The sequence below is a fragment of the Octopus bimaculoides genome, chromosome 9 (assembly GCF_046866305.1).
Source record: "Octopus bimaculoides isolate indiv1 chromosome 9, ASM4686630v1, whole genome shotgun sequence".
NCBI classification, from domain to species: Eukaryota; Metazoa; Mollusca; class Cephalopoda; order Octopoda; family Octopodidae; genus Octopus; species Octopus bimaculoides.
This window is the reverse complement of record NC_142936.1, coordinates 71,877,385-71,898,655: the sequence shown is the minus strand read 5'-3', so window position 1 is coordinate 71,898,655 and position 21,271 is coordinate 71,877,385. Positions and strand designations below refer to the sequence as shown.

At 38.6% G+C, this 21,271-nt stretch overlaps 1 protein-coding gene across 2 annotated transcripts in view; it reads right to left on the bottom strand.

Moving 5' to 3' along the window:
- Positions 1 to 21,271, bottom strand: part of LOC106883644 (meckelin) — a 52,634-nt gene continuing 31,363 nt past the window's right edge. The window contains exons 15-22 of one of the 2 annotated variants that reach the window (XM_089357699.1): positions 20,508 to 20,931; positions 17,578 to 17,786; positions 16,091 to 16,213; positions 14,914 to 15,012; positions 11,951 to 12,053; positions 8,954 to 9,096; positions 5,066 to 5,131; positions 1,396 to 1,721 (exon numbers count right to left, since the gene is read on the bottom strand). In XM_089357699.1, coding sequence (XP_089213825.1) covers positions 1,641 to 1,721; positions 5,066 to 5,131; positions 8,954 to 9,096; positions 11,951 to 12,053; positions 14,914 to 15,012; positions 16,091 to 16,213; positions 17,578 to 17,786; positions 20,508 to 20,931 — 1,248 coding nt within the window. In that variant the 3' untranslated portion in view covers positions 1,396 to 1,640. Of the gene's footprint in view, positions 1,722 to 5,065; positions 5,132 to 8,953; positions 9,097 to 11,950; positions 12,054 to 14,913; positions 15,013 to 16,090; positions 16,214 to 17,577; positions 17,787 to 20,507; positions 20,932 to 21,271 lie in introns of both variants that reach the window. The other variant, XM_014934736.3, reaches the window with a different exon arrangement.

The following is a 21,271-nucleotide window of genomic DNA, read 5'->3' as shown; positions in this document are numbered from 1 at the left end:
TGAAACAATTTGAACATGGAACTTTATAAAAAGAATGTACAGAATGAATTAAAAAAAAGGGGGAAAAAAAATAATCTGAATTAAGTTTTCAGATTTGCAAATGGAGTGAGGGGCATTTTTCTTTTTTTTATCCTTTTCCATATTTCAGGGATGCCTCCGGGTGAGACTTGCTCTATTGTTAAAACAATAAGGATCTGTAAGAGAGAGAATAAACCTAGTACCAAGAAGCTACCCAGTGATAAAGATTTGTGGTGAAATTTTAAATTGTCTTTTAGTTTTATTTATTAAAAAAAAAATAGCTGTGTTTGATCACAAGAGAGAATAAATCTGCTTCACTGGTTGACAGAAGATGGGTCTGTTTAAGTACATGCACTACAATACTTTTTTTTTTTTTTAACCTCCTACACAAATAGTTGTAGAAAAATAACTAGTGAAATTCAAATTAATTTCCTCAAGTTATGTTAATCTTGGAAAAATGACAGAACAAAATGCATGGTTTTAGTTTCATTTTGTTGTCAACAACAGTGTTGTCCTTACCAGCATGTATGTGAATGAGAAAAGACAATTACATAGAATGGCCATAAAGAACAAGGCTTAAAATTTTAGTTAATTCTTACCATTATTTTCCCAATAATAAAAAAATTCTTTCAAACTTGAATTTTTTTTTTTATTTAGATATGAATAGATATATAGAAAAGTATGCATAGTCTTTGAAAAGGAAAAATGATTGGCACTTTTCATCTTACTAGTACAAGAGATTTACCTAATTTTTTTTTTAAATAATGGTTGATTAAAAAAATTAAATTGAACAATTTCATCACTTTTTCTTTATATTAAGAAGAGAAAAAAAAAGTTTGTTTGAATGCTCAAGTCAGTATAACTTCATTTCTTTCAGATTTTTTTAGATATATGTATAAGTCTTGTATGCAAGACTTTTAAAGCTTAAGTTTTCCAATATTTGAATCTTAAATAGATTTGGCACTAAACTATACAATATAATTGTAAATGTAATATTTAAAAAAAAAAAAAAACATTCACATTTCAGGGAAAATTGTTATACAATTATAACAACCTCCTCCAACATACACACACATATGTAAATTAAACCTTAGACCAGTATAACAGTCACCTTCTCTCTCTTAACTATATTATATACAAAAAATAAAAAATATATATACATATATTCAATGTGAATCAGTGTCCTCTTGTGGCCATCAGCTATTCTATGACTAAGTAGTGAATATTGATTCATATATAATTTACCGTTTTTCAATTGCAATTTGTTAAATTGTTTGTTACATCATGTAAATAAATATTTTTAACCTTTCACCAACCACATATAGAATGCTTATTCAGTTTAAGTTCAGAGAATCTTGCAACACAATCCTGTCCGTCTTTCTTTTTGTTTGAAATGTTTGTTTGTTTTCTTTCCTTCTCAAATATCACAAGATCAATGTGGCCTGTTGAAATTTTTTCAGTTCAAACCAAAACATAAGAAGCTCCCTGTCTAAAAAAAAAAAGTTTACATTCAAGAGGAGCAAGGACTAGATTGAACTGGTCACTGATACAACCACCACAAACTTGTTTTGAGTTTGAACAAGGCACCCTCCTTGAAAGTGGCTGTGAATAGTCTTCAGAATTTAAATCAGAAAGCGTCTATCTACAAGTGTTTTCCTTGCAATGTTCTTCTTGCTTCCTCCTTGCCGTATGAGGGAAATAAGCTGAAACAAAAAGGTTTACATAATGTGATTGAAATATTTAGTGCATGTAAAATATAAATGCTTTCATTTTTTTTTCCATGCTAGCATGTGATAAGACAAATACTATAGAGGCAGTGCGAAACCTGTGATTACACTGAGATTTAAAACTCCATAATCATGCCATTGGGCTCAATTTTTAGGTGGTTACTTCCCAACCACATGGTTTCAGGTTCAGTTCCACTGAGCATTAATTTAGATGTCCAACCAAGGAAGCCTTGTGAATGGATTTAGTAGATGGAAACTAAAAGAAGCCTCTGTGTGCGTATTTGTTTACATTTAGGATTCTCTGAAAAATCACTCAGCATTTCATGAGGAAGTGACATTGTTGTCATTTCCTCTGTTGTGGGTTATCTGCTGACCGTGTGGAATAAGATATCCTTTGAAAAATAGGTGAAAGTTAGCAACAGGAAGAGCATCCAACTGTAAAAAAAAATCAATGGCCTCAATATATTTATCTAACCCATGCTAGCATGAAAAAAAAAAAAAAAACAAAACAGTCAAATGAAACAAGACACACACACATATATATATTCTTTTCTACTCTAGATACAAGGCCTGAAATTTTGGGGGAGAGGGCCAGTCAATTAGATTGACCCCAGTACGCAACTGGTACTTAATTTATTGACCCCCAAAAGGATGAAAGGCAAAGTCAGCCTCGGCAGAATTTGAACTCAGAACATAAAGACAGACGAAATACTGCTAAGCATTTCGCCTGGCGTGCTAATGTTTCTGCCAGCTTGCTGCCTTACACACACACATATATATATTACAAAGGTAAAGACCCCTTTCTGTCATGAATGACCATGGGATTGCAGGCACAAGTCCAGGCAGGGTTGTTTATGGAAGACCAGCAGTTACTCATGCATACCAACCTCCCCTCTCCATGCCACCAATGTTATCCAAGGGAAAGGCAAAGGCTGATACAGCTTGGCACCAATGACAATGCAACTCATTTCTACAGCTGAGTGAACTGCAGCAACGTGAAATAAGTCTCACTCAAGAACACCACACACAGCCTGGTCTAGGAATCAAACTCACTACCTTGTGATTGTGAGCCCAGCACTAACCACTGAGCCATGCATATTCCAATTTTCTTAAAATATTGACATTATTACCCAAATCTTGAACAGTAGAATCTGATATTTATCAGCACTTAAATGTGGATGTCTTGTTAGAACAAACTATACTGTGGTAGCTACCATGGGAGAAGCTCTCATATTGGCATTTGATGCAAAATGCATTCTTGTTTATATTGCCAGTGGGGAGATAAATCCCTGAGACCACCAGATCCTGTGATTTTTGACCAGCAAATTCTCTGCTGGTTTTGATAAAGTGCATTCATTTAGTCAACCATCTTGATTCCTGCTTTTGAAATTAATGTGTTAACACCTGAGTAATCCATTGACACATGTACCTTTAACATAATTCTCAGATACAACTTAGAGAGAAAAGAGTATGCAACAAAAGGGCAAACAATATTTTCACATTTTCTGTAGCACTGATGAAGATAACCAGTGGGAAATCTTTGGTTTTAGGCACATATATTTAGCAGGATTCATAATGAAACTGTAACAGTCTGGAGGGAAATACAAAAACAGAATTGGACATCCTGAGCAAGCAATATGGCAGGTGTGACTGTGTGGTAAGAAGCTTGCTTCCCAATTGCATGGTTCCAGGTTCAGTCTCACTGCATGGCACTTTGGGCAAGTGTCTACTACTATAGTCTCAGGCCAACCAAAGCCTGGTGAGTGGATTTGGTAGACAGAAACTGAAAGAAGCCCATCATGCATGTTTGCGTTTGTCCCCTACCACTGCTTGGCAACCGATGTTGGTGTGTTTAGGTACCCCGTAACTTAGTGGTTTAGCATAACAGACAGATAGAATCAGTAGCAGGCTTTTAAAAAAAAAATAAGACCTAGGGGTCGATTTGTTTGGTTAAAACACTTGAAGGCAGTGCCCCAGCATGCCTGCAGTCAAATGACCAAAACAAGTAAAAGATAAATACAAAGAAGTCACTTATCAAATGTCATTATGACAGATTTCACAAGACTAAGAGGTCACAGCTCTGGTACTATGAACATATGGTTAGAATACTGCAAGAAAGGATCACCATGACAGATTCTTCAAGCTGAGCCAACCACCAGGGAACCTAGGGGTAGACCAATGAGCAAGATGGCTGCACAATGTCCATTGTCTCACTTGGTCATGCTTCGACTTGGAAATCTAACAGATTTAAACCGACTTTATCGAGCCAAAATATACTGCCTATTATGTGGTTAAACTGGCCATATCCAGCCTCTCCCACTTACCCTACAATGTCATTCTAAGAATAAACAATCACATCACTGAAATCTTGAAGCTATGAGATAATGCATGACTAATTCAAAACTAAATATGACTAAATAAGCATTACACTTCACAGAGTAACCTGAATGCTAAAAGGTTAATGACTTGTTTCTGGATAGGACCAAATGGAGGAGGTGCCTGAGGACTCTACGACTCTTCCAGGAATACTATGCATTGAAAATGTAGAGACAGAGTTCACTTTTAAATTTGCTGAACAACCTAGTTTTAGTAATTTTAAACCATTATAAAAAGGAATCTGTGCGTGTGTGTGTGTGTGTGAGTTTATATGTAGATATATATTATGTATGTACAAGAGAGTACTGAAAAGTTCTTGACTTTAAGGGTATTGCAAAAGGCCTGGTTGGAGACCCAACCATCTGAGTTCTTTTAGAGGGCTTAGAAAAACTGAAGGACCACTACAAGTGTGCGAATGTGAGAGGGGAATATGTTGAACAAAATCATAATTAACTGATCCTCCTGTATTTTCTTATACTCAAAGCCAGGAACTGTTCTGTACCCCTTCATATGTGTATGTGTATATATTGTGTATATATATATATCATCATCATCATCGTTTAACGTCCGCTTTCCATGCTAGCATGGGCTGGACGATTTGACTGGTGAAACCAGATGGCTACACCAGGCTCCAATCTGATTTGGCAGAGTTTCTACAACTGGATGCCCTCACACAGTTCCAAACTGAGTTTTTCATTTATACTATTTTTTTTTAATATAATTTCAATATTGAAAATAGTGTTATTCAGTTGTCTTGTTGGTTTTCATATAACTATGAAAAAAGGTTCACCTGAATGGAGACTAGCTGATGTTTGATTTTGTGTATATATAACTGGGGGATTGGTAATGAAAGCAAATCAATCCAGGAAAATAAAATAAGCTTGGATAACTTGTATAAAGCAAATAGAATAAATTAAATGCTTAAAAGTTTCTAATTAAATTACCTTATTTTGGAATTCTCTTTTTAAGTACTGAAAAGCCCAAAGTATTTTCTCTTTTTTTAAGTTATGCTAGCATTGTGAAAAAGAGAGCATTTCTTATCAAAAAATTATAATTGCAAATTGAAAACTCATTTCAAGAAATATATATATATTAATCATTATTATTATTTAAAACGGCTACATTCAGCTTGAAGTTTTGCAGGCCTCTGTTAGAGGCCTGTCTCTTTCAGACTTTAGATTTACCAAGTCTAAGCCTGAACAAGATGGTTTTTCCGTTAGAGGCCTATGAAAGTTGCATGGAACCGAATCAAACTATTTAAATAATACATATACCTCCTAGTACATGTGTTGAGTGCCCTTTTCTTTCATTTGTCCACTCACTCATGTATCTGTGTGAGCGTGTGTGTATATATATATATATATATACATATACACACACACATTGTGTCTGAGCGGTTACCATGCCCTGTTTTAGTGCTAACAGCAAAACAGATGCTACCCTTCACTGTAAAGAAGTGATGGTTATTTCTCTGGCTCAATGAGGCAAACAGAGGTAATATAATTTGTGTAGGAGGCACTAGAGTATATCAAGCAACAGGTTAACATTGTGAATATGGAGTTTTTGCAGTTATTTGTGGTTTACAACAGGATGAGAAAATAATATAAGGAAATGAATACACTCAGACATGCCTGTATGGTTAAGTAAATTTGTTTTAGAAGCAAAGTAGTTAGAGATTCAGACCCTCTGAGCAAATGCTGTTGGATGGCATTGTATAATATAGCCACTGGCTGACCAATAACTTGTGATTGGATTTAGTAGATGCAAACTGGAAGAATTCCATCTTTGTGTGTTGGTGTGAATGAGTTTGTATTCCCCATGTCTTCATGTATGTTTGTATGTTTGCTAATAATAAATAAAAGCTTCTACTTTGCTTACAGTACATTATACATGACTTTTCAATTTTCCATACTGGCATGGGTTGAATGGAGTTTGTTGTGGCTGATATTTTACAGCCAGATGTCCTTCCTGTTACCAACCTTCACCTGTTTCCAAGTAAGGTAATATTTTCCCCCATGGCCAGACATGTTTATATGGAAGATTAGATATGATGGGCATCATTTGTATGATCGTGGTACTATTTTACAACTATCACGTGATGTCACAACAAAGAGACCCTAACACATATACACCTGTGCAAGCATATACATGTAAATACATATGTGTGTTTGTGCCTCCTTGTCTTCACATTACATGATAGTTGTAAATGAGTGTCACTGTCATACAAGCAGTGTCATTCATTTCCAATATTCTGTGAGAACATGTCTAGATGTGGGGGAACATTACCTTGCTTCGAAAACGAATGAGGGTTGGCAACAAGAAGGGCATCTGACCATAGAAAATCTCCCTCCAATAAACTTTGTCCAACCCTTGCAAGCACAAAAAAATGAACATTAAACAATGATGATGATGATGATCATCATCATCATCATCGTTTAATGTCCGCCTTCCATGATGGCATGGGTTGGACAGTTTGACAGGGCTAGCAAGCCAGAAGACTGTACCAGGCTCCAATCTGATCTGGCAAGGTTTCTACAGCTGGATGCCCTTCTTAAACCACATTTAAGTGCAATGGGTACACATTCACATTTCAGTTACACCAATGCCTCCTCCCACCTCATGCTCAACTGAAAGAATGAAAAGCAAAGTCAACCTTGGTGGAATTTGAATTCAGAACAAAGAACCAAACAAAACTGCTGCTAAGAATTTTGTCCAATATATTAATAGCTCTGCCAGCTCACCACTTTACAAATATATTAATATTATTCGTCCAACCCATGCTAGCATGGAAAGCGGACGTTAAACGATGATGATGATGATATTCAGAGCAGAGTGCTGGCCTGAATTGTTAGCTTGCAGCACAAAATGCTTAGTGGCATTTCGTCCATCTTCACATTCTCACTTCAAATGCCACCAAGGTTGACCTATCTTATCAGGCTCAAAAGAATGAAAGGCAAAGTTGACCTTAACGAAACATAGCAACGGGCAAAATACCACTAAGCATTTCACCCCGCATGCTAATGATTCTGCCAGCTCACTGCCTTACATGCAGCTATAATAATAATAATAATCCTTTCTATTAAAAGCACAAGGCCTGAAATTTGGAGGAGAGGGAGATTAGTCGACTACATCAACCCCAGTGTTTCACTGGTACTTAATTTATTGGCCCCAAAAGGATAACAGGTGACGTCAACCTCGACGGAATTTGAACAATGAATGTAGTGACAGGTGAAGCACCACTGAGCATTTCGTCCAGCATGCTAACAATTCTGCCAGCTTGCAGCCTTGATAATAATAATAATAACAATAGTAAAAGAAAAAACTGGACTCCAGTCGCTTTGATGAACAAAGGTTCAGCAAAAAATAATAGTAATAATAATCCTTTGTACTATAGGCAAAAGACCTGAAATTTTGAAGGAGGGGGTTAGTCAATCACATTAACCCCAGGGCTCCTCCCAAAAGGATGTGAGGTAAAGTTTACCCTGGCAGAATTTGAACACAACATAAAGACAGATGAAATGCCACTAAACATTTTGTCTGGTATGCCAACAGTTCTGCGAGCTCTCCACCTTAATAGTAATGCATTCCACTACAGACAGAAGGCCTGAAATCTTGGGTGGGGGATAGTCGATTACGTCAACCCCAGAACTTGACTGGTACTTACTTTATCGACAGCAAAGGGATGAAAGGCAAAGTCAACCGTAGAAGAATTTGAGCTCAGAACAAAAAGATAGGCAAAATGCCAATAAGCATTTTACTCGAAGTGCTAATCTTCCGCCAGCTCACTGCCTTAATAGAATAATAATAATAATCCTTTCTACTATAGGCACAAGGCCTGAAATTTTGGAGGAGGGTATTAACGAATTACTGGCAGATGTTAAATGATGATGATTGATCCCAGTGTTTGATTGGTGTTTATTTTATTGACCCCCAAAAGGATGAAAGGCAAAGTCAACCTCGGTGAAATTTGAAATACTGTTTCCAAATTTTGGCACATGGCCAGCAATTTGGAGGAGGGAATAAATCAATTATATCAACCCAAGTGGTCAAAGATGGACGAAATGTTGCTAAGTATTTTACCCAGCATACTAACAGTTCTGCCAGCTCACCACTTTAAAATAATAATAATAATAATAATAATAATAATCCTTTCTATTATAGGATGAAAGGCAAAGTCAACCTCTGTGAAATTTTAACTCAGAATGTAAAGATGGACGAATTGCAGCTAAGCATTTTGCCTGACGTGCTAATGATTCTAGCAGCTTGCAGCCTTAACGACGATGATAATGATTTTAAATTTTGGCACAAAGCCAGTATTTTCAGGGGAGGGTAAATTGATTACATTGACCCAAGAGTTCAACTGGTACTTATTTTACTGATGCCAAAAGGATGAAGGGCAAAGTCAACCTCAGTGGAATTTGAAATCAGAACATAAAAACGGACAAAATGCCATTAAGCATTCTGCCCAGCATGCAAACAATTCTGCTAGTTCAGCACCTTAACATAATAATAATAATAATAATAATGGTTTCAAATTTTGGCACAGGGCCAGCAATTTCAGGGTAGTAGGGTGAATTGAATACATCAACCTCAGTACTCAACTGGTACTTATTTTATCAACCCAGAAAGGATGAAAGGCAAAGTCAACCTCGGCAGAATTTGAACTCAGGACGTAAAGACAAAATGCTGCTAAGCATTCTGCCAGCTCACCACCTTAAAATAATAACAATAATAATAACTGGACTCTCTTGTCACTTTCACAAACAAAGGTTCAGCAAAAAACAATACTGATGATGATGATGATGTTGATAAAGCTCATAGAACCAACTTACTGAATATCCAACATAAGTAAGAGCAGCTGCCAAGATGAAGTTCTGCCAAATAAGATCAACTACATTGAAGAGAAGGATTTCAAATTGCACTAACAGAATTTCATGACCATAGAAGAGAAGACGATCAAAGGAATGACCATTATCTGGAAAAAAAGGAAAAAAAAGAAGAGTGAATTCATAACAGAAATAGACTAAAGTAGATGTGTTATAGTGTTGAGTTTTTGTCTTTACACCTTGCATTCAAACCCCTCTTGAAGGCTGCATTTACCTGTCATCTTTCATCTTCCATAGAGGATAATGTAACTGATTTTGTCCCACTTTCTACACCTAAACTTGTACCTAAGTAAACATTATTTACTTAAATACAAGGTTAGGATTTTGTCAATGACATCAACCCCAGTACTTTTATCTTTCTTTTTCAAGGTTTGGTGCTTATTTTATAAGTGTCTTTTGCCAAAGCACTAAGTTAAAGAGACGAAAGTAAACCAAAACCAGTGGGTAGAACACACACGCGCGCGTGCGCGTGGTTGTGATAAGAAGCTTGGTTCCCAATCACATGGTCCTGGGTTCAGTCACACTGTGTGGGACCTTGGGCAAGTGTCTACTACTATAGCCTCAAGCCAACCAAAGCCTTATGAGTGGATATGGTAGACGGACACTGAAAGAAACCTGTCGTGTGTGTGTGGGTGTATATATATGTCTGTATTTGTCTCCTCATCCCATCACTGCTTGACACCTGATACTGTTACATTTCTATAATTTAGCAGTTCAGCAAAAGGGACTGATAGAATAAGTAATAAGCTTTAAAAAAAATGTCCTGGGACCAATTTTTTTGACTAAAATCCTTCAAAGTGGTGCTCCAGCATGGCTGCAGTCAAATGACCGAAACAAATAAACGTGTGTGTGTACAGGCATGGCTGCATGGTTAAGAAGCTAGCTGTGGTTTCAAGGTCAGTCCCACTGTTTGGCACTTTGGACAAGCATCTTCTATTATAGCCTTAAGTTGACCAATGCCTTTTGAGTTAATTTGGTAGATGAACACTGTGTAAGTCCATCGTGTATTAGGGGAGGTGATCTTGTGTTATATGATGAAAGATTAGAGTGTGACAGAGAGACAGAAACAGGTGTCTTGCTATAGAGAAGGTGCATGGCTACCCAGCCAAGAGAGAGAGAAAGAGAAGGAGAGTGGTCATAAGAAAGAGGATACATGGTTTACCCACCCAGAGAGAAGAGCAAGGGAGAGAGAGGGGGAGACAATAAGCATGCAAAAGAGAGCAGGAGAGTGATGATAATGAAGTGCCAGGGTATCGTACTAGTAATTTTTATAACAAACTTTGTAAAGACGAAAGGCAAACTTCTCAAAGCAATGAACTAAATTTTTGCTTCAAATGAAAATGAATTCAGAAGTGAAGCAGTCAAGATTGCTGAGGAATTTAGAATGGAGGTTAACACTAGCAAAATTAGACGCGCGAAGATTTAGTCACACAACTGAAAAATATTCTCCTGACCCGGATATTAAACGAACAGAAGAAAAATTCAGTTTTACTTTTTCGCGGGATTTTTTTTCTCCTGTAACAAAAATTTAATAGGGGAGATAATTTTGAGGAGATTCTAAGGGAGGCAACTTCCCTTTTGTGTGTGCATGAGTACGTGTTACCAAAATTCATAGTTTTGATTCAAATTTTTAAGTAGGTGGTTCTTGGCTTGAATATTTATCTATAAAATTAGCCGCAATAATTAATTTAGAATTTATTTTCCATTGCAATGAAAATGGGGCAAATACAGTAATGTACTTTTTTCCACATGACAAAATATCATAACCCACTTTTGACCTATTTTGGTATAACTTCACACTTAAAATTTTAAGAGTTATTATCTCAATGTCCCCATAGCACGACCAATTAGTGGTAATTAAGAACTTTGAAAGCCTACCTTTTTTTTTCTATAAAGCATCGTGTGTAATAGGTTAGCTAAGTGGGTGTGAATTCAGTTCCTGAATCACTCAAGCAACATAAACTCTGATTCAAAAGAAACTAGAAAGTGACTAAGCACTTTTTACCTTTTATTTTTTAACTAGCTGACCCCGTGCTGTCAAATTTGACAGCTAATTGTAGTATTTTATATATAAATATGGAGGGTAAACCAAATTAATACACTTGTCAATGATATCTAGTGGTTGTCTTTTGAAATGTGACATCGATCATCGTTTGTTACCCAAAGAATTCTGGTTCACACATACATTCACATACTTCCCTTGTACACACACACACACACACACACACACACATGTACTCACACAGAGTTGAAATGCTGTTTGATTTTCCTTTCCAGGATTGAATGTTCACCATCCCACTTCCATTGCACACCAGTTTGTCATCACCCCTTCCTTTCTCATTCATATGTTGTGACAGAAAAAAACACATGAGTATTATTATAGTGGAAGACCATCTGGCCCCATGCCATCAAAAATAATGGCTAAATAAGGTACAAGCTTTTAGTTTGATAATTCTTTTATTACCAAATTTAATGTCCATTTTCCACACTAGCATGAGCAGAACAGTTTGATAGGAGCTGGATCACACCAGGTTGCATGATCTGTTTTAGCTTGGTTTCTATAGCTGGATGCTCTTCCTAACACCAACCACATTACAGAGTATACAGGGTACTTTCTATGTGGCACCAGTGCATTTAATGTGGAACTGTCATAGGTGCTCTTTATGTGACGCTGTTACAGGTGCTCTTTATATAGTGCTGATACAGATGCAGTTTATGTGGCACTAGCACAGGATCTCTGTACATGGTGCCAGCACAGGTACTCTGTATGAGGCACTGGCACAAGTGCTCTTACATGTTGCCAGCACAGGTGCTTTTTACATGGTACCAGTACCAGTCGTGCGTGCAACACCATAACCTCTAGCCTACACGTCTTCACATATATGAATGTTAATATTTTTAAAAATTAAATTAAAGACAAACAACAGGAAAATCCTACATTACCATTGTAAAATATTCCTTGAATAGATGTATCAATAAACTCAGCATTCAACACGTTTTCCAAGAATGTTTTATCTTTCACAGAATAATCAGCATCTTTCAAAGACTAAAGAAAAGACAAAGAGACTCAAATACAATACAATGCCAACATTTCCAACATAATACTTTCTTCTCACAGCAATGATGGAAGAGAAATGAGATGGTGCAATGTTAATACACTCTTTGTAGGTCGTTAGTAAAATGATGTGAAGTCCAACAGCTTTAAGTATAAATTAAAACCAGATCACTTGCCAAGAAGCTTGCTTCCCAACCAAATGGTTCCAGGCATGGCACCTTGGGCAAGTGTCTTCTACTACAGCGTTGGGACAAACAAAACCTTCAAGAATTTTTAGTTGAATTTTTGAGGGTTTTTTTTTTTTTTTTTTTTTTTTTTTTTTTTTAAATTTTAACCTTGGTATTTATTCCATTGGTCTCTTTGCTGATCTGCAAAGAGAATAGTTTAAATGTCATCTCTGCTGGATTTCTGCTAAAGCAGTAATGAACATCACACATAGAAAAAGAAAATAAAATATTAAAAATAAACAACTGATCATATGGCAGCTTTGTAGTCAAGTGTGTTTATGACTCATTGTTAATGGTGTCCCCCCACCCACAGCTGTTGTTTACTTTTGTTTCTTATGGGGAAAAAAAGACGGTTTTGCCATGAAACAAGCATGTAAATGAAACCAGCATGCCGTCTTGTAAATGAGCAAAGCCTAAGACTCTTTGCAGTTGAGGAAACTATTGACAATATTTATTCCTCAAGTGAAGAGTTTACACTTACACCAGCAGTGAGAGTGATTCAGACAATCAAACTGGTGAAAGTGACAAGGAAAGTAAACAATTCATCATCATCATCATCATCATCATCGTTTAACGTCCGCTTTCCATGCTAGCATGGGTTGGACGATTTGACTGAGGACTGGTGATCCAGATGGCTACACCAGGCTCCAATCTGATTTGGCAGAGTTTCTACAGCTGGATGCCCTTCCTAACGCCAACCACTCAGACAGTGTAGTAGGTGCTTTTACGTGCCACCGGCACGAAGGCTAGTCAGGCAGTACTGGCAATGGCCACGCTCAAAGTGGTGTCTTTTATGTGCCACATGCACAGGAGCCAGTTCAGCGGCACTGGCAACGATCTCGCTCAAATGTCCTTACACGTGCCACCGGCACAAGTGCCAGGGCACAGGTGCCATAAGGATTTCGCTTTCGCTTGCCTCAACAGGTCTTCGCAAGCCGAGTTTCTGTGTCCAATGAAGGAGACGACGTTGGCATGGGTGCCATCCATCGAAATTAGTTCGGAACAAATACAGTAGTTGAGAGATAGGCCCGTTATTATTTTTCTCCTAAATTTTTTTGCGATTCTGACCATTACCTAACAAATATGGTAGTTGAGAGATAGGGTTATAATTGTTATTCTCCTCAATTTTTTGATGATCCTGACCATTAGATTGCTTAACAAAAGCAGTAGTTGAGAGTAACGTCGTCGTCGTCGTTTAACGTCCGCTTTCCATGCTAGCATGGGTTGGACGATTTGACTGAGGACTGGTGAAACCAGATGGCTACACCAGGCTCCAATCTGATTTGGCAGAGTTTCTACAGCTGGATGCCCTTCCTAACGCCAACCACTCAGAGAGTGTAGTGGGGGCTTTTTACGTGCCACCAGCACGAAGGCCAGTCAGGCGGTACTGGCAACGGCCACGCTCAAAATGGTGTATTTTATGTGCCACCCGCACAAGAGCCAGTCCAGGGGCACTGGCAACGATCTCTCTCGAAAGTCCTTACACATGCCGCGGACACAAGTGCCAGAAAGGCGACGCTGGGCACAGGTGCCTTCACGATTTCGCTTTCCCCAATACATCTTCACAAGCTGAGTTTCGTGTCTAATGAAGGAGACGACGTTGGCATGGGTGCCAGTCGTCGAATTTAACTCGATTTCGATTTCAGTTGCCTCAACCGGTCTTCGCAAGTGGAGTTTTGTGTCCAATTTATCTCGATTTCGATTTCACTTGCCTCAACAGGGCTTCACAAGTGGAGTTTAGTGTCCAATGAAGGAAGGTACGCATAAATGAACTGGTTGAGGCCTTAGATTTAGGTCTCACTTGGCTTTCCGAGCCTTCTCACGCACAGCATATTTCCAAAGGTCAGAAGTCATCGCCTCGGTGAGGCCCAATGTTCGAAGGTCGTGCCTCACCACCACATCCCAGGTCTTTCTGGGCCTACCTCTTCCCTCCTATTCTAGTAGGGAATGAGGCATCATCGCACAAAACACTAACCTTAGCCCTCATCCCTGTCTTTCACTGCTAAACCCAACATTAAACCATGATCAACACTCACAATAAGCCTTCATCTTCAATACTGATCCTGTTTAATCTCTACCCTCCCCATCACCGCAAAGCCTAACCCCTAGTTCAAACTTTGATCTCTTACCTAACTATTCTCTCTAAAAACCGTTCACAAATCCCCAAGCTAACCCAAATATAGTCTAAAGTCTGAACCCCAATCCTAACAACAAACCCTCAACAAAATAAGAAAAACAGCAAATACTCAACAAAATCAGAAAAACTACTTACCTTTGGCAATTTGCCAACTATAATAGAAAACATGATATGCAAACAACAAGCAAAATATCAACCAACAACATTTGAAAGTCAGATTTTTTTTTTAAAGTCAGATTATTATTTTGATTCTGTCCATTAGTTTGCCTAAGGTAGTAGAGAGAGAAAGGCCTATAATTGTTATTCATCAGAATTTGTTTTCTTCTTTATTCTGTTCATTGGTTTGCTTGCAATTGTTAATCTTAAGCTGTACATGCAACTATTTATTTTTCACTTAAAAGCCCAGGTGGAAAGTTAGACACAGGGGCCCAAGTCTGAGAGGGTTAAATAGCAATAATAATAGAAAATTAACTTCACTTCTACTCACGTGGTCAATGAAGGAAGACAAATACTTGTTCATTGTCTCATGCGCACGAAGAATATCATGACTGGGGCCAATGTTACCATTCTCCATACGGGTACCTCCCTAAAACAGAACATACAACAGAATGGAAAAGAAGACAGTTAATAATGACCTGGCATGCAACAGTTATGTGTATGTGTGTGTTCACATGAGTGTGTTATGCAAATGTGTGTGCATGCGAGTGCGTTATTAATGTGCAAGTTGTGTGTGTGAGTGAGAGTGTATGTTAGTATGTGTGTCATCATCATCATCATTTTAATGTACTGTCTTTTTCTATGCTTCTATGAGTCAAACGGAATTCACTGAGATGGAATTACTATGTCACAATGTCCTTGTTGCCAAATCACACCTATTTCCAAGCAAGGTAATATTTCCCATGACCAGACATGTGTGTATGTGTGTGTGTACATGTGCATATGTGTGTGTGAGCAGATTATGTGCGATTGAGAGTGTGTGTGAGTGTCATAATTCTCATGGTTTCAACATCTACTTTTCTATGCTTGCATGGATCAAACGGACCATTCTTGTTACCAACACTCTCTTGATATCAAGCAAGATATTATTTCCCATGACTAAATATATGTTTGTATAGAAGACTGGAGCCTGTGATATATGTGCATGCATGCATGTGGGTGTGAAAGCAAGGATGGCAGATGCATTTCAGCCTTCTTGAGCCTCATCAATGACTATTGGTGTGTACTCGTAACCACATACTTGGATGAAACTTATCACTTCCGATGTTTAGGAAACAGTGAATAATGCATTCAATGATATTGCAAATAACCACCAGGTTGAATAAAAAGCCCATGTACTCAAGGAAAGCAGCATTAAATTAAAATAACCATCTATGTACCATAACATATATACATAGTTATATATCTAGTACAGAGAGATGTGACAGGGTGATGCCGTAGTAGGATGGTGAGAGGAGGTGTTATGCTAAGAGAAGTAAAGCTGAGCTAGGAGGTAAGAATGATCAGGTAGAAGATGATACTTGGGGGAGTGGATTAGCAGTTAATCAATGGGGAAACCAAAGCTAAGGGTGAAAGATGGTAGAATAGAGCAATGAAGAGAAAACTGTGGAGAACTGACAAAAATAATAAATAGGTAAATAAATAATTAAATTATAAATAGAACTCACCTGCTTGAAGGTTACTGGCATCATAATCTGTACGTAGCACGATCGTAATTTGTTAGGTAATGACATTTCAAAGGATTGCTGTTCGGTATTAGGGAGCAAGCCTCGCTCACTGCAAAGATCATTCTGGATGAAGGCAAATAACAAGACTTGTTAAAAAAAAACATTCATTCATATTTTACAGTTTAGAGCACATTTTCGTAGATATTACCTTCAAATTCTGGGGAATAAAATATAAAAATTTGACTATTTAATGTCCTATGCTCCTGGAAATTCAAGTAATATCTGTTCTTTTACTGGCCTCAGTCCTTGGATTATGGCCAAGCTGCAGCACCATCTTCAAGGGATCTAGTTGATCACTTTGTCCACATCTAATTATTTATGTTTGCATTTAATTTTATCAGTTTTTTTTATACATCAAAGGGCAAAGTTACCTTTTCACAAAAAGGTGCAATGCAACTCAGTGTTTCATAATGATATATATTCACACAAACACACACACACATGCAATCCACATTAGCACACCAGGCGAAATGCTTAGCAGTATTTTGTCTGTCTTTACGTTCTGAGATCAAATTCCGCCGAGGTCCACTTTGACTTTCATCCTTTCAGGATTGATAAATTAAGTACGAGTTGTGTACTGGGGTTGATCTAATTGATCCCCCCCTCCCCAAAAATTTCAGGCCTTGTGCCTAGAGTAGGAAAGTATATCTTACTTACAGACATAGGTCAACAGACAACTACAACAGAAGATATTTTACCAAGATATCATGCACAAAGAACCCAAAACCACACAGCTAGGCCTGCATCTAAAATTATATACCTTTTATCTTTTACTCATTTCAGTCATTAGACTGTGGCCAGTACTTATATTTTTTTTTTTATGCCTAGTACTTATTCCATCAGTCCCTTTTGCTGAACTGCTAAGTTACAGGGATATAAACACACCAACACTGGAAACAGGTTTTGCATTATAGAACACAATGTTTTCAGCAAGATTTTCAGGAACACAATACTTCCATAACATGGGTGACATTTAAATGAACTTGCACATATATGGTTGGCAGAATTGGTAAGTTACTGCAGAAAAAAACCTTGAGGTATTTGATTATGTCCTTTTCTATTTTGAGTTCAAATTTTGCCTCTTCTCCTTCCAGAGTCTATAAAATAAGCAGGGATCAAAATGCTGAGGCCAAGAGTGTATCTAATTTATAAGAAGTATTTCTGTCACTGGAGGGAGTCGGGTGGATTAGGGGGTAGAGCACAAGGCAGGGGGTTAGAAAAGCAAGGGAGAGAGAGTAGAGGAGAGAAGGGAATGGAGAGGGCGGGGTAAGAGAGGGGAAGAGGAGATAGTGGAAATGGAAGTAGAGGGGGGATTAAGTGAAGGGGAGGGAAGAAATGAGAGGGGGAAAGGGAGGAGGGAGGAATGAAGTGAGAGAAGGAGGGAGAGAGGAAGCGAGAGAAGAAGAGACAGCAAGAATCGTCCTTACCTGTTCTCGAGACATCATCTTCTGAATGCCTCGAAAGTTTGTATCTGCTTTCCCATGCACAGACCGCCCATGGATATAATATCCATGTAGCAGATGATCCATCATGAAGACGCTGATGTTACTCAATGAACATAGATCAATAAACTGCTGCATGATGTCTTCAATAAACCTCTCATAGAATATAACTTTGTACAGCCACTGGCAAATAGCTACGAAAAAGCAAATTCAACAGACCTTTCAGTCTTTAACACAAAACCATGACACATGAACATGGATCAAACATTTCAGTTGCAGAAATAATTTTAATAAACCAAGAATTTATACGAGAAGTTGTACGGTATTTGATATACCTGTATTTGTCTATGTTGTTCAAATACATACTGTTGCCCACTCCCAGTTGTTTCACTTAGCACATTTTTTCTTAATTCATATACATGAGAGGGTTGCTGAAATGTTCCTGGCTTTGGGAAAAAAAAATACAGGAGGATCAGTTAATTATGATTTTCTTCAACATATACTCCTCTCAGATTCACACACTTATTGCTGTGGTCCTTCATCATCATCATCGTTTAACGTCCACTTTCCATGCTGGCATGGGTTGGACAGCTTGACTGAGGGCTGGCAAGCCAGAAGGCTGCACCAGGCTCCAATCTTATCTGGCAAAGTTTCTACAGTTGGATGCCCTTCCTAATGCCAACCACTCCGAGAGTGTAGTGGGTGCTTTTTACATGCCACCGGCATGGGAGCCAGTCAGCCGGCACTGGCACTGACCATGCTCAAATGGTGCTTTTTACATGCCACTGGCACAGGAGCTAGTCAAGCAGCACTGGCATTGACCACGCTCGAATGGTGCTTTTTACGTGCCACCAGCTCTGGTACCAATCAGACAGTACTGTCATTGGCCATGACAATGACTTCACATAACTCAACAGGTCTTCACAAGCACAGTTTATTGATTAAAAAGTACTCTTAAATGGGCAGGTTATGCTACACTGGCATAGGCCAGTTACGGTCTCACTTGGCTTGCTGGGTTTTCTCAAGCACAGCATAACTCCAAAGTCTCAGTCACTTGTCATTGACTCTGTGAGGCCCAACATTCGATGGTTGTGCTTCACCACCTCATCCTAGGTCTTCCTCTTCCACAGGTTCCCTCCACTGCTAGGGTGTGACACTTTTTCACACAGCTGTCCTCATCCATACGCAACACATGACCATACCAGTGCAGAGCATACTAGTTTCATTTCTTGCCAGCTTACGCATGTCCTCAGCAGTCACAGCCCATCTTTCACTGCCATGTAGCATGGCTGTTCGCACACATGCGTCATACAGTCTACTTTTTACTCTGAGCGAGAGGCCCTTTGTCACCAGCACAGGTAGGAGCTCTCTGAACTTTGCCCAGACTATTCTTATTCTAGCAGCTACACTCACAGAGCATTCACCCCTGCTACTGACTTGGTCACCTAGGTAACAGAAGCTATTAACTACTTCTAGTTTTTTCCCCTGGCATGTGATAGAAGCTGTTTTCTGCACATTTTCAGTGTTTATAGCACCTGAGCATTTGCCACATACAAAAACTATCTTCCCAGTTAGCCTGCCTTTGATATTGCTGCACCTCTTATGTGTTCATAGCTTACACTGGGTACATTTTATGGAGTTTCTACCTACGCTTTTTCTACAGATTGAGCAGGACCATCTATCTGAAAGGATTTGTGATTTGTCTGCCTTCCTACTTATTAAGACTTTGGTTTTTGCTAGATTGACTCTAAGGCCTTTCGATTCTAGACCATGCTTCCACACCTGAAACTTCTCCTCTAGTTATGATAGTGACTCAGCTATTAGAGCAAGGTCATCAGCATAGAGAAGCTCCCAGGAGCATCCTGTTTTGAATTGCTCTATTATTGCCTGGAGGGCTATAAGAGGGTGCTGAGGATTGATCCTTGGCAGACCCCTACTCGGAATTCTTCACTATACTCATTGCCAACCCTCACCTTACTAACAGCATCCCTGTACATGACCCTGTACAGGTCATCAGCATAGAGGAGCAGCCTATCTCGAATTCCTCTGTTATTGCCTGAAGGACTATGATGAACAAACAAGCAGAGGCTGAGCACCAATCCATGGTGAACCTCTACTTGTACCTTGAATTCTTTGCTGTACTTGTTGTCCACCTCACCTTCCTGGTAGTGTTCCTGCACATGGCTTGTACAGCTCTCACCAACCACTCATCTATCTCTAGTTTCCGCATTGACCACCAGATAAGGGATCGGGGGACCCTGTCAAAGGCTTTCTCCATGTCAATGAAAGCCAGGTACAGAGGTTTATCTTTGGCTAGATATTTCTCTTGGAGTTGTCTTAGTAGAAATATAGCATCAGTGGTGCTTTTCCCTGGCACAAACCCAAACTGCATCTCATCTAAACTAACTCTCTCCCTAATTAGTTGGGCTATGACCCTCTCTGTGACTTTCATTACCTGATCCAACAACTTGATACCTCTGTAATTATTCATATCTAATGCATCACCTTTACCTTTGTAGCAGTCGACTATGGTGCTGCTACAACAGCCATTAGGATGACTCCTTCATGTATCACCTGATTGACTATACAGGTGACTAGACTATAGCCGACACCGCCAGATATTTTAAGCATCTCTGTGGAGATTCCTGATGGGCCGGGGGTTTTCCCTGTCTTCATACCCTTAATTGCTTTCTCTACTAAGGTACTGTCAATTTGGATAGCTGGTCCCTCTGTTTTCTAAACCCTGTAAAAGAACTCAGAAAGTCGGGCCTCCAACCAGGCCTTTCATGATACCCTTAAAGCCAGGAACTTTTCAGCACTCCCTCATGTGTGCGTCTTTCTTTTGCTGTTTTTCTCTCTCTGAATGCATGAATGCAGGTTAAAAAGAATGAAGTCATTGTATTTTGTTAACTTACCAACCAAAAGATACAAGGTGGTCGACAGAGTAAACCTGAAAACCTGGTTTTGTGGAACCACGTTGCTAGTGTCAGGGGCTGTGAAGCTAGAACTGGCATCATTGAATGCCAAATTTTCGAAGCCGACAACTACGAGCAGGAACAACAATGCTAAAAGCTGAAATACAATGTTAATACGTCGGGAAGTTTGAATTTCGACCCATTCATTGGCAACAAATAAAACTCTCCAAGCAGACACAGAGGAATCTTTCTGGTTACTTTTTGGTTTTTCCCAGTCAATGAAAAACATGTCCACAGTGCACTGCCGAACAAGTAGTTGAATCATGTGGAAAAACTTCAAGCAAAACGTGACTACGATAAATGAAGAAAACATTTCTTTCAGTAAAGGACTAGACATTGGTAGAATTATCACTGTGTTCTGTTGCTGAAAGAGAAAAAAAAAAATTGTTCTGTCATGTTCTGGTAAGATTCTGAAAGAAATTATGCAACAAAAAATGTATTTTTCTCTCTATTCCTTATCTTAGGATTTCAAACAAAAAATAGGAAAGCATTAATTCCACATATTCATAATTTAACTTTACTCAATAGCTGTTGAGGTAAAATAAAAATCTCATCAGTTATGTAATTACATAGTTAACATTTGGTCATTCAACCATTCATCAACACCTGTGTGCCATCAGAAAAGTCAGCAAATTGAGTCAATGGGTTCCTCACAAACTTTCTGAGTCTAATCGCGTGCAGAGAGTGAATGTGTGCTCTTCTTT